We start from the raw sequence: 17,057 nt of genomic DNA on the forward strand, positions 1-17,057 counted from the left end.
TAAGTTACAACCTTTATTCTACAAAACATTTTTTTTTAAATTCCTCATAAATCTACACACAATACCCCATAATGACAATGCAAAAACAGTTTTTAGAAATGTTTGCGAATTAAACATTTAAAAATAACACGTATTCAGACCCTTTACTCTCAACTTTCTTGAAGCACCTTTGGCAGCAATTACAGCCATGAGTCTTCTTGGGGATGACGCTACAAGCTTGGCACACCTGTATTCGGGGAGTTTCTCCCATTATTCTCTGCAGATCCTCTCAAGCTCTGTCTGGTTGGATGGGGAGCGTTGCTGCTCAGATATTGTCAGGTCTCCAGAGATGTTTGATCAAATTCAAGTATGGGCTTTGGCTGGGCCACTCAAGGACATTCAGAGACTTGTACTGAAGCCACTCCTGCATTACCTTGGCTGTGTGCTTAGGGTCTTTGTCTTGTTGCGAGGTGCACCTTTACCCCAGTCTGAGGTCCTGAGCACTCTGGAGCAGGTTTTAATGAAGGATATCTCTGTACCTTGCTCTGTTCATCTTTCACTTGATGGTCTACCAGTCCCTGCCACTGAAAAACATCCCCACAGCATGATGCTTTACCGTTGGGTTGGTGCCAGGTTTCCTCCAGATGTGACGCTTGGCATTCAGGCCAGAGGTTCAATCTTGCTTTCATCAAACCAGATAATCTTGTTTCTCATGGTCAGTCCTTTAGGTGCCTTTTGGCAAACTCCAAGTTGGCTGTCATGCCTTTTTACTGAGGAGTGGCTTCCATCTTGCCACTCTACCATAAAGGCCTGATTTTGGTAGAGTGCTGCAGAGATTGTTGTTCTCCCATGTCTGCAGAGGAACTCTGGAGTGACCATCGGGCTCTTGGTCACCACCCTGACCAAGGCCTTCCTCCCCTGATTGCTCAGTTTGGCCGGGCGGCCAGCTCTAGGAAGTCTTGGTGGTTCCAAACTTCTTCCATTAAGAAAGATGACCACTGTTCTTGGGGACCTTCAATGCTGCTGAAATATTTTGAAAGATGGAGTACGCTGTAGCAGGCCTCATTCTCTGACTTGCATTGGATTTGCTTAGCTGTATAATATGCTCTAGGCATGTGTGGATTTCTTTTAGATATTTTTTTACGAAACGCAGAGGAGAGATGCTCATAAAACAATAGTGTTTTGCTTTTAGCTGCGTTCCCAAAGCGATGAGCTCTGCTTCCTTGTTGTTCATTCAGCCTGTGTGCCAGCCTGGCACCGCATCAGCACTACCTAATACCTACCACACTTGCCCGCGCGCTTTCTCTCGCTTGCGCTCTCCTTTTATCAGGACACAGCCTACAGCAACCCCCCCCTATCGATTTGACATCCATAAATTGCTATTTTTAAGTGCATTAATACAGGCAGTATAATAATGACCCTGGTTCGTCTGCCATGCTGTTTTTACAGCGTCTGGTCTGCTGCGCTGCCACAGCGAGCTACCTCTGTGCCCAAATGAGTATAAATATTTGTGCTGTATCTTTTATTCATGTGGAATCAGTCGCCTGTTCTCTATTTTGCCACACTCCCTCCAGGGGATTTCACCACCTCCCTCCTTCCTTTACTCCTGTTATTTTATATTTCGCTTGCGTGCTGGCCCCCCTGCCACGACCACCATCCAGCCATCCCAGAGCAGGCACAGTCAGGCTCCAAATCTCCCAATCTGCCCTCTTATGCTGCTTCTTCTTTCCTAGCCTGGCTCGCTTCACTCTGTGCCCTACTTTCCCTCCAGACCTTGTTGTTAAATCTTTAAGTGGGGAGCTGAACGTAAGAGCGCTGCACACTGACATTCTCTCTGACATTCCAGTAAGGCTGTTGGTTTGCCTGCAGTCTGAAACTAGTCTCTCTTTCTCCTCTTTTGCTATGCAGGGAGTAATTGTCAGAGCTTTGATGCTCTGCTTGCCCTCACTCCTTCCCCCTCTGGTCCTCTGCTATCCCTTCTGCTAACGTAGCAAATCTATGCAATCCATTTTTATATATATATATATTTTATTATTATTATTTTTTTAATTTACATATTACCGTCCTTGAGCTCGCCATCATGGCAGTATGTAAATCAGCAGGTTTTGTGAGCAGTGAGCCTTCTCTACTTCCTTTGCTCTGTGTGTCTCGCATTCTGTTTCTCTGCATGGTGATAAGAAGCCCTGTCCGTCACACTAAACTAGGCCAAACAACCTGACACTCAACCTCAAGCTAACTGCTGCTTATGGCAAGAAAGACCCTGCGGATGCCTTCAGCGCAGACTGGACCACATTATTTTAAAGTGACTATTTTAGTGTCCTCTCAAGTAGGCCTATATTAATTACTGGTTTGATCTTTAAATTGAATGTAGCTTATTTTTAGTTGGTCAATGGAAAGAGTTAACGTTAGTCGCTCTCTCTCTCTCTCTTAGAGCCACATCGTTGCGAGTGGCGTACATTCATTTTATGGTTTATCTCATGCTGTTGTCAGTACATAAACAGTTTATTTTCAGGTTAGCCTCCCTTGACCTCTGACCTTATTACCTAATGACATTGTGCAGTTGTATCTATACTGCAGCTTACTGAGCTAACAGGATACGTTGATCTGCAGAAGAAAATACCATAAAAGCTGTAATAAATTGCACCACTATGTTTCACTAGCCTGCCATTTGCATAGATAACAAGCTCAGCACTGATGGGTTTGGTGGCAGAAGCACAAGCTCCGCAGACTAAGTGATGGTCTTAACAACATGCCATACTGGGGTGGATTTTGTGGTAGACTAGACTCAAAACGGGCGGGGGCGGGTGGAGAAAGACCAAATGAGTTAGGAGGGGGCTTCTGTCAGTTTGCCCAAGTCCAGCCCCCCCCCCATGCTCCGTGATGGAGGAAAAGCTTATCCCCACAGTGCCTGCCTGCCTGTCTGGAAACACAGGGTAATGTGATACCATCATGTTTTAGATGTAGCCAAACTAGTGTTTGTTGTTGACCCTGCTATTTAAGACCCAAATCCCACGGTCAATATCAACACAATCACAATAGACATTTATTCATCCACTCTAGGCTTATTCCTTTCTCTCACTATCCCAATATGGAGATATTTGAATTTATACGCTTCACAGACAAATGTATTCTTCTAGAAACAATAACTTAATCAGACAAAGGTTTTGAACGTTGAATATGTATGGGGTCGGTGTTTGCATGTCGACGCCGTCTGGCTTTAGGCTCGTCATTCTGTGCTATTGGAGCTCTAGAGACGAACCTCAGACAGTGAACTGTGGGTATTTAATGTCTAGAGAAGTATTTCTGGCACCTCACCCAGGATGTATTGGTTCTCTTGTGATATGACATTAATATGATATTCTACTGCATTTTATGGATCTATCCTTATCTCTCTGTGCCAGTCACAGCCTGCCTCCTGTAAGCCTGTTTTGGCTGCTTGGTCGCTCGGGGAAGAGGCAGTGTCACGGTGCAGACTAGGTTAGACGAGACAGTGGTATTTGGGGTCTCTGTTGCGGTGTGAGGACTTCTAGATTTTGGAGAGCAGCTGAGTGGTGTTCTGTTCATGCGTTATGTTCACACAGCAGCTGAAATGGTGTGTTTTCTTTCCTTGCCAGGTGTGGGACTATGAGACAGGAGACTTTGAGCGGACGCTGAAGGGTCACACAGACTCTGTCCAGGACATATCCTTTGACCATACTGGCAAGCTGTTGGCCTCCTGCTCTGCAGACATGACCATCAAGCTGTGGGACTTCCAGGGCTTTGAGTGCATCAGAACCATGCATGGTGAGGGGACTGGAGGGACAGGAGTGGATGGGTGGGACTGTCTAGAGAGCTAATCGGTTTAGAGTTAATGTCTTAAACCATGAGGAGGACCAGGGATGGAGAGGTATGTGTGATTGTTTTGTTCAAGCAAAGCTTGGATGAGCAATTCCAGACGTGCATGTGTTTGGATGGTGCGTTGGGACACAGGTGCTACCGATGCTGTTCATTATCACATATGATATGGCTCATCCTCACTTACATTCATGGCAATCTGCTTCAATTAACAGATAACCCAGGGAAACAGGAGCTTCACATCACAACCAAATTCTGTCACACAGGCTTTAATGTTAATGCCAAACTTAACATCCTCCCCATTCCAACTCCTACAGGCGTTGGGGACTTTCTCTCTCACTCTTGCACTCACTCACACACCCTCAAGACGAGGTGCTATTTCTCATATCATCAGCACTCTAAATGTACCAGTCCTTAGGCAGTGTCACTGCCCCTCCCTCTCTTTTAATCCTAATTGCTGGATAATTCCAAGTGGCACATTTTACGTGTGCCTTCAGGCCCCCCTGAAACAGATAACAGCCCTTTTGAGCCTTCGACCACCCATTGCTATAACAGCCATTGCGCACTGTGGGTCTCCCCCCCCCCCCACCCTCACACTACCCCTTCCCACCACATATATATATATATATATAAAGCTTGCCTTTTTAGAGCCTCCTTAGTTTAATCTTTTTAGCAGATTAAAGATGGCTGCCTTGGTCTCTAGGTAATTAACTGCCTCTTCTCCAGGAACAAAGACACCCTGGACGTAATTGGCCATCTCACTATTCATGTTAATTGGCTAATTTGAACAAAACTGATTTTTATGGCACGTTTTAGTTCCGGTGACATGATGGGGAGGACTTCTTGTCAAAATGGGTGGCATTCAGAAATGGCAAGGCTTGGGCAGGAAAAGCTGGCAAACAATGCATTTAGCCTAACTGGCCTCTGTCTAAAGTACAGTACTTGGACATTTAACCAATAGTTATTTGTCAGTGGTTGTTTTGGAAAGGGGATACCTCGTCAGTTGCACAACTGCATGCATTTAATTGAAATGTGTCTTCCACATTTAACCCAACCCCTCTGAATCAGAGAGATGTAGGGGGGCTGCCTTAAATCGATGTCCACATCATCGGCCACCAGAGGGTAAAAGTTGTTGTTGGTAGAATGACAGATTTTGTCCAACTTGCCAGCCCGGGGATTTGAGCCAGCAACCTTTCGGTTACTGGCTCAGTACTCTCAACCGCTAGGCTACCTATGACCCAATGAAGGTCTCATTACGTTGTCTTTTGTTTTCCAGGACATGATCACAATGTTTCATCTGTTGCCATCATGCCCAATGGAGATCACATAGTATCTGCCTCGAGGGACAAAACCATTAAAATGTGGGAGGTGGCCACTGGGTAAGTATGTTGCCAAATAGCAGTGCTTACCGTGATCAAAAACGTTCACAAGTGTGCAGGAGCTTCTCTTCTTTTAAGTAGTATTCTACATTTCCTATGCCTCTGCAAAGTAAGCAAACCATCTTTAACCCATCTCCTCTTCCTATCCATCAGCTACTGTGTGAAGACGTTCACAGGCCACAGGGAGTGGGTGAGGATGGTCCGGCCCAACCAGGATGGCACCCTGATCGCCAGCTGCTCCAACGACCAGACGGTGCGTGTGTGGGTGGTGGCATCCAAAGAGTGCAAGGCTGAGCTGCGGGAGCACGAACACGTGGTGGAGTGCATCTCCTGGGCTCCTGAGAGTGCCCATCCCACCATCTTGGAGGCCACCGGCTCAGAGGTGAGGAGCTTGACACTGAAATACTGATATTCACACTGAACTAAAGGCTTTGCTCCCTCCTTCATTCCTCGAAACGCCACCTGCTGACTCTTCAAAAGCACCTTAACCTTATGCCCTGGATCTGTGCCAAAACCTTTATGTGCATTCAGAAAGTATTCCGACCCCTTTCCCTTTTCCACATTTTATTATGTTACAGCCTTATTCTAAAATGTATTAAATTAAATTTTCCTCATCAATCTGCACACAATTCCCCATAATGACAATGTGAAAACAGGTTTTTAGAATTTTTTCCAAATGTTTTAAATACCTTATTTACTTAAGTATTTAGACCCATCGCAATAAGACTCGAAATTAAGGTGAGGTGCATCACGTTTTCATTGATAATCCTTGATGTTTCTACTTGATTGGAGTCCATCTGTAGTAAATTCAATTGATTGAATATGATTTGGAAAGGCACACACCTGTCTATATAAGGTCACACCGTTGACAGTGCATGTCAGTAAAAACCAAGCCATGGTTTGGTCAAAAGAATTGTCCGTGGAGCTCCGAGACAGGATTGTGCCACAGATCTGGGGAAGGGTACCAAACATTTTCTGCAGCATTGAAAGTCCCCAAGAACAAAGTGGCCTGCATCATTCTTAAATGGAAGAAGTTTGGAACCACAAAGATTCTTTCTAGAGCTGGCCGCCAGGCCAAAATTAGCAATCAAGGGGGAAGGGCCTTGGTCAGGGCGGTGACTAAGAATCCGATGGTCAATCTGACAGAGCTCTAGAGTTCCTCTGTGGAGATGGGAGAACCTTCCAGAAGGACAACCATCTCTGCAGCACTCCATCAATCAAGCGTTTATGGTAGGGGCTTGACAGAAGCCACGCCTCAGTAAAAGGCACATGGCGAACTCCAAGTGGGCTGTCAAAAGGTACCGAAAACTCTCAGACCATGAAAAACGAGATTATTTGGCCTGAATGCCAAGCATCACGTCTGGAGAGAACTTGGCATCATCCCTAAGGTGAAGTGTGTTGGCAGCATCATGCTGTGGGGATGTTTTTCAGAGGCAGAGACTTGGAGACTTGTCAGGATCGAGGTAAAGATGACCGGAGCGAAGTACAGAGATTCTGTTTCAGAGCACTCAAGACCTCAGATTGTGGCAAAGGTTCACCTTCCAACAGGACAATGACCCCAAGCACACAGCCAAGACAACACTGGAGTGGATTTGGGACAAGTCCTCAATGTCCTTGAGTGGCCCAGCCAGAGCCCGGACTTGAACCGGATCAAACATCTCTGGAGAGACCTGAAAATAGCTGTTTAGCGATGCTCCCCATCCAACCTGACAGCTTTTTTTTCTGCAGAGAAAAGTGGGAGCAACTCTCCAAAAACAGGTGTGCCAAGCTTGTAGCATCATACCCAAAAAGACTTGAGGCTTTAATCGTTGCCAAAAGCGCTAAAACAAAGTACTGAGTAACGGGTCTGAATACTTAAATGAATGTGATTTCAGTTTTTTTTTTAAATACATTTTTAAGAAACTCTATAATCTGTTTTTTTTGCTTTGTCATGATGGGGTAATGTGTGTAGATTGAGGAGGGAAAAAGTATTTAATCAATTTTTGAAAGTAATGTAACAAAATGTGGAACATGTCGAGTGGTCTGAATGCCTTCCGAGAGCATTGTATGTACATGGCTTAAGTAAAATGGTAATGTGACATCAAGATAATATTGTGCGCACACCCATTTAAACGTTATGGCTAGGTACATACAAGTGTCTGATTGCCCAAGGGAAAGTCGACAAAGATATTCCCGGGTGAACACCCAAGTTAATAATATGCCCACGTCCTGCAGTGCGTGTATCTCTTATGTCAGAAAATGTACTTTGCTCTTCACCCTCCCTCTGACTTCCTATATATCTGGCTTATTTGGTCTGTCTCCTAACCTAAGATTGGCACCTCACAGAGCCAGACATGTTTGAATCAGACCATGAAATGAAAAGTACAGGAGCAACCCTGTCATGAACCCAGGGTCAGACCATCACCTTGCCCCTGTGATTGTCCTGCTCTCCCAAGTCTTGTGATCATGCATGTTCAGTTTCATTCGATTAAAACATTTATCCTCAACGGCAGCTAGTTGCCCTGTCAAGAATCCGGTCTGCCTCGATGACTGCACACAATGATACACAATATCCCATGTTCTCAGATGGAGCCTGTTTTTCTCTTTAGCGCTCTTTCTGTATTTACCCATTTGAATGGTTGATGTGCGAAGTCTGCAGTGATGGTATTGTTGATCTTGGCTAAGGTATTGTTGTAGGTGCACACACGCACACCAGACACACACACCACACCAGACACACACACCACACCAGACACACACACCACACCAGACACACACACCACACCGGACACACACACACCACACCGGACACACACACACCACACCGGACACACACACACCACACCGGACACACACACACCACACCGGACACACACACACCACACCGGACACACACACACCACACCGGACACACACACACCACACCGGACACACACACACCACACCGACACACACACACCACACAGGACACACACACACCACACCGGACACACACACACCACACCGGACACACACACACACACACCGGACACACACACACACCACACCGGACACACACACACACCACACCGCACACACACACACCACACCGGACACACACACACACAACACCGGACACACACACACACCACACGGACACACACACACACACCACACCGGACACACACACACACACCACACCGGACACACACACACACACCACACCGGACACACACACACACACCACACCGGACACACACACCACACCGGAGACACACACACACACACCACACCGGAGACACACACACACACACCACACCGGAGACACACACACACACACCACACCGGAGACACACACACACACACCACACCGGAGACACACACACACACACCACACCGGAGACACACACACACACACCACACCGGAGACACACACACACACACCACACCGGAGACACACACACACACACCACACCGGAGACACACACACACACACCACACCGGAGACACACACACACACACCACACCGGAGACACACACACACACACCACACCGGAGACACACACACACACACCACACCGGACACACACACACACACACACACCACACCGGAGACACACACACACACACACCACACCGGAGACACACACACACACACCACACCGGAGACACACACACACACACCACACCGGAGACACACACACACACACCACACCGGACACACACACACCACACCGGACACACGGACACACACACACCGGACACACGGACACACACACACACACACCACACCGGACACACACACACACACACCACACCGGACACACACACACACACACCACACCGGACACACACACACCACACCGGACACACACACACCACACCGGACACACACACACACACACCACACCGGACACACGGACACACACACCACACCGGACACACGGACACACACACCACACCGGACACACGGACACACACACCACACCGGACACACACACACCACACCGGACACACACACCACACCGGACACACACACACACACCACACCGGACACACGGACACACACACACCGGACACACGGACACACACACACACACACCACACCGGACACACACACACACACACCACACCGGACACACGGACACACACACCACACCGGACACACGGACACACACACCACACCGGACACACGGACACACACACCACACCGGACACACACACACCACACCGGACACACACACACCACACCGGACACACACACCACACCGGACACACACACACACACACCACACCGGACACACGGACACACACACACCGGACACACGGACACACACACACACACACCACACCGGACACACACACACACACACCACACCGGACACACACACACACACACACACCGGACACACACACACACCACACCGGACACACACACACCACACCGGACACACACACACCACACCGGACACACACACACCACACCGGACACACACACACCACACCGGACACACACACACACACACACCACACCGGACACACACACACCACACCGGACACACACACACACACACACACCACACCGGACACACACACACACACACCACACCGGACACACACACACACACCACACCGACACACACACACACACCACACCGGACACACGGACACACACACCACACCGGACACACGGACACACACACACCGGACACACGGACACACACACACACACACCGGACACACGGACACACACACACCACACCGGACACACACACACACCACACCGGAGACACACACACACACACCACACCGGAGACACACACACACACACCACACCGGACACACACACACCACACCGACACACGGACACACGGACACACACACACCGGACACACGGACACACACACACACACACCACACCGGACACACACACACACACACCACACCGACACACACACACACACACCACACCGGACACACACACACACACACACCACACCGGACACACACACACCACACCGGACACACACACACACACACCGGACACACGGACACACACACCACACCGGACACACGGACACACACACCACACCGGACACACGGACACACACACCACACCGGACACACGGACACACACACCACACCGGACACACACACACCACACCGGACACACACACCACACCGGACACACACACACACACACCACACCGGACACACGGACACACACACACCGGACACACGGACACACACACACACACACCACACCGGACACACACACACACACCACACCGGACACACACACACACACACCACACCGGACACACACACACCACACCGGACACACACACACCACACCGGACACACACACACCACACCGGACACACACACACCACACCGGACACACACACACACACCGGACACACACACACACACACACCACACCGGACACACACACACCACACGGACACACACACACACACACACACCACACCGGACACACACACACACACACACCACACCGGACACACACACACACACCACACCGGACACACACACACACACCACACCGGACACACGGACACACACACCACACCGGACACACGGACACACACACACACACACCGGACACACGGACACACACACACCACACCGGACACACGGACACACACACACGGACACACACACACCGGACACACGGACACACACACACACACACACACACCACACCGGACACACACACACCACACACACACACACACACACCGGACACACACACACCACACCGGACACACACACACACACACCGGACACACACACACACCACACCGGACACACACACACACCACACCGGACACACACACACACCACACCGGACACACACACACACCACACCGGACACACACACACACCACACCGGACACACACACACACCACACCGGACACACACACACACCACACCGTACACACACACACACACCACACCGGACACACACACACACACACACCGGACACACACACACCACACCGGACACACACACACACACACACCACACCGGACACACACACACACACACACCACACCGGACACACACACACCACACCGGACACACACACACACACCACACCGGAGACACACACACACACACCACACCGGAGAGACACACACACACACCACACCGGACACACACACACCACACCGGACACACACACACACACCACACCGGACACACACACACCACACCGGACACACACACACACCACACCGGACACACGGACACACACACACCGGACACACGGACACACACACACACACACCACACCGGACACACACACACACACCACACCGGACACACACACACACCACACCGACACACACACACACACACCGGACACACACACACACCACACCGGACACACACACACACCACACCGGACACACACACACACACCACACCGGACACACACACACACACCGGACACACACACACACACCACACCGGACACACACACACCACACCGGACACACACACACACACCACACCGGACACACACACACACACACACACACCTGACACACACACACACACACACACACCGGACACACACCACACACCACACCGGACACACACACACACCACACCGGAGACACACACACACACACCACACCGGAGACACACACACACACACCACACCGGAGACACACACACACACACCACACCGGACACACGGACACACACACACCGGACACACGGACACACACACACACACACCGGACACACGGACACACACACACACACACCACACCGCACACACACACACACCACACCGGACACACACACACACCACACCGGACACACACACACACCACACCGGACACACACACACCACACCGGACACACACACACCACACCGGACACACACACACCACACCGGACACACACACACCACACCGACACACACACACCCACACCGGACACACACACACACACACCACACCGGACACACACACACACACACCACACCGGACACACACACACACACACCACACCGGACACACACACACACACACCACACCGGACACACACACACACCACACCGGACACACACCACACACCACACCGACACACACACACACACACACACCGGAGACACACACACACACACCACACCGAGACACACACACACACACCACACCGGAGACACACACACACACACCACACCGGACACACGGACACACACACACACCGGACACACGGACACACACACACACACACCGGACACACGGACACACACACACACACACCACACCGGACACACACACACACCACACCGGACACACACACACACCACACCGGACACACACACACCACACCGGACACACACACACCACACCGGACACACACACACCACACCGGACACACACACACCACACCGGACACACACACACCACACCGGACACACACACACACACACCACACCGGACACACACACACACACACCACACCGGACACACACACACACACACCACACCGGACACACACCACACACCACACCGGAGACACACACACACACACCACACCGGAGACACACACACACACACCACACCGGAGACACACACACACACACCACACCGGAGACACACACACACACACCACACCGGAGACACACACACACACACCACACCGGAGACACACACACACACACCACACCGGACACACACACACCACACCGGACACACACACACACACACCGGACACACACACACACACACCACACCGGACACACACACACCACACCGGACACACACACACCACACCGGACACACACACACCACACCGGACACACACACACCACACCGGACACACACACACACACCACACCGGACACACACACACCACACCGGACACACGGACACACACACACCGGACACACGGACACACACACACACACACCACACCGGACACACACACCACACCGGACACACACACCACACCGGACACACACACCACACCGGACACACACACACACACACCACACCGGACACACACACACCACACCGGACACACACACACCACACCGGACACACACACACACACCACCACACCGACACACACACACACACACCACACCGGAGACACACACACACACACCACACCGGAGACACACACACACACACCACACCGGAGACACACACACCACACCGGAGACACACACACCACACCGGACACACACACACACCACACCGGACACACACACACCACACCGGACACACACACACCACACCGGACACACGGACACACACACACAACACCACACCAGACACACACACACACACACACACAACACCACACCAGACACACACACAACACCACACCAGACACACACACACACACACACAACACCACACCAGACACACACACACACACACACACACAACACCACACCAGACACACACACACACACACAACACCACACCAGACACACACAAACACACCACACCAGACACACACAAACACACCACACCAGACACACACACACACACCAGACACACCACACCAGACACACCACACCAGACACACCACACCAGACACACCACACCACACCAGACACACCACACCAGACACCACACCAGACACACCACACCAGACACACCACACCAGACACACCACACCAGACACACCACACCAGACACACCACACCAGACACACCACACCAGACACAGACACACCAGACACACCACACCAGACACACCACACCAGACACAGACACACCACACCAGACACAGACACACACACACAGACACACACACACCAGACACACCACACCACACCAGACACACCACACCAGACACACCACACCAGACACACCACACCAGACACAGACACACACACACCACACCAGACACACCACACCACACCAGACACACCACACCACACCAGACACACCACACCACACCAGACACACACACACACCACACCAGACACACCACACACACACCACACCACACCAGACACACACACCACACACACACACACCACACCAGACACACCACACCAGACACACACACCAGACACACCACACCAGACCACACCAGACACACACACACACACCAGACACACACACACACACCACACCAGACACACACACACACACCACACCAGACACACCACACCAGACACACCACACCACACCAGACACACCACACCACACACACACACCACACCAGACACACACACCACACCAGACACACCACACCAGACACACCACACCAGACACACCACACCAGACACACCAGACACACCACACCAGACACACCACACCAGACACAGACACACCACACCAGACACAGACAAACACACACCAGACACAGACACACACACACCAGACACACCACACCACACCAGACACACCACACCAGACACAGACACACCACACCAGACACACCACACCAGACACACCACACCAGACACAGACACACACACACCACACCAGACACACCACACCAGACACAGACACACCACACCACACCAGACACACCACACCACACCAGACACACCACACCACACCAGACACACCACACCACACCAGACACACCACACCACACCAGACACACCACACACCACACCAGACACACACACACACCACACCAGACACACACACACACACCACACCACACCAGACACACACACACACACACACACACACCACACACACACACACCACACCAGACACACCACACCAGACACACACACCAGACACACCACACCAGACCACACCAGACACACACACACACACCAGACACACACACACACACCACACCAGACACACACACACACACCACACCAGACACACCACACCAGACACACCACACCACACACACCACACCACACCAGACACACCACACCAGACACACCACACCACACCACACACACCACACCACACACACACACCACACCACACACACACACCACACCACACCAGACACACACACCACACCAGACACACCACACCACACCAGACACACCACACCACACACACCACACCACACCAGACACACCACACCACACCAGACACACCACACCACACACCACACCACACCAGACACACCACATCACACCAGACCAGACACACCAGACCAGACCAGACACACCAGACCAGACACACCACACCAGACCAGACACACCACACCAGACCAGACACACCACACCAGACACACCACACCACACCAGACACACCAGACCAGACCAGACACGCCAGACCAGACACACCACGCCAGACACACCAGACCAGACACACCACACCAGACACACCACGCCAGACCAGACACACCAGACCAGACCAGACACACCAGACCAGACCAGACACACCAGGCCAGACCAGACACACCACGCCAGACCAGGCACACCACGCCAGACCAGGCACACCACGCCAGACCAGGCACACCACGCCAGACCAGGCACACCACGCCAGGCCAGGCACACCACGCCAGGCCAGGCACACCACGCCAGGCCAGGCACACCACACCACGCCAGGCCAGGCACACCACGCCACGCCAGGCCAGGCACACCACGCCACGCCAGGCCAGGCACACCACGCCACGCCAGGCCAGGCACACCACGCCAGGCCAGGCACACCACGCCAGGCACACCACGCCAGGCCAGGCACACCACGCCAGGCCAGGCACACCACGCCAGGCCAGGCACACCACGCCAGGCCAGGCACACCACGCCAGGCCAGGCACACCAGGCCAGGCCAGGCACACCAGGCCAGGCACACCAGACCAGGCACACCACACCAGACCAGGCACACCACACCAGACCAGGCACACCAGACCAGGCACACCACACCAGACCAGGCACACCAGACCAGGCACACCAGACCAGGCACACACACACCACACCACACCAGACACACACACACCACACCAGACACACACACACCACACCAGACACACACACACCACACCAGACACACACACACCACACCAGACACACACACACCACACCACACCAGACACACACACACCACACCAGACACACCAGACACACACACACACCACACCAGACACACCACACCAGACACACCACACCAGACACACACACCACACCAGACACACACACCACACCAGACACACACACCACACCAGACACACACACCACACCAGACACACACACCACACCAGACACACACACCACACCAGACACACACACCACACCAGACACACACACCACACCAGACACACACACAACACACCACACCAGACACACACACAACACACCACACCAGACACACCACACCAGACACACAGACACACCACACCAGACACACAGACACACCACACCAGACACACCAGACACACAGACACACCAGACACACAGACACACCACACCAGACACACCACACCAGACACACCACACCAGACACACCACACCAGACACACCACACCAGACACACCACACCAGACACACACACCACACCAGACACACACACCACACCAGACACACACACCACACACCACACCAGACACACAGACACACCACACCAGACACACAGACACACCACACCAGACACACAGACACACCACACCAGACACACAGACACACCACACCAGACACACCAGACACACAGACACACCACACCAGACACACCACACCAGACACACCACACCAGACACACCACACCAGACACACCACACCAGACACACACACCACACCACACCAGACACACACACCACACCACACCAGACACACACACACACCACACCAGACACACACACACACACACACACCACACCACACACACACACACACCAGACACCAGACACACACACACACCAGACACCAGACACACACACACACCACACCAGACACACACACACACACACACACACACCAGACACACACACAC

The 17,057-nt window shown here is 52.3% G+C and overlaps 1 protein-coding gene across 5 annotated transcripts in view; it reads left to right on the forward strand.

The window, feature by feature from the left end:
• LOC135546400 (lissencephaly-1 homolog A) overlaps window positions 1-17,057 on the forward strand; it is a 105,142-nt gene that overhangs the window by 72,530 nt on the left and 15,555 nt on the right. For all 5 annotated transcript variants that reach the window (XM_064974786.1, XM_064974785.1, XM_064974789.1 and 2 more), the window contains exons 6-8: window positions 3,594-3,762; window positions 5,090-5,192; window positions 5,346-5,574. In XM_064974786.1, the coding sequence (XP_064830858.1) occupies window positions 3,594-3,762; window positions 5,090-5,192; window positions 5,346-5,574 (501 nt within the window). The remainder of the gene's footprint in view (window positions 1-3,593; window positions 3,763-5,089; window positions 5,193-5,345; window positions 5,575-17,057) is intronic.

Source organism: Oncorhynchus masou, chromosome 9 (genome assembly GCF_036934945.1).
Source record: "Oncorhynchus masou masou isolate Uvic2021 chromosome 9, UVic_Omas_1.1, whole genome shotgun sequence".
NCBI lineage: Eukaryota > Metazoa > Chordata > Actinopteri > Salmoniformes > Salmonidae > Oncorhynchus > Oncorhynchus masou.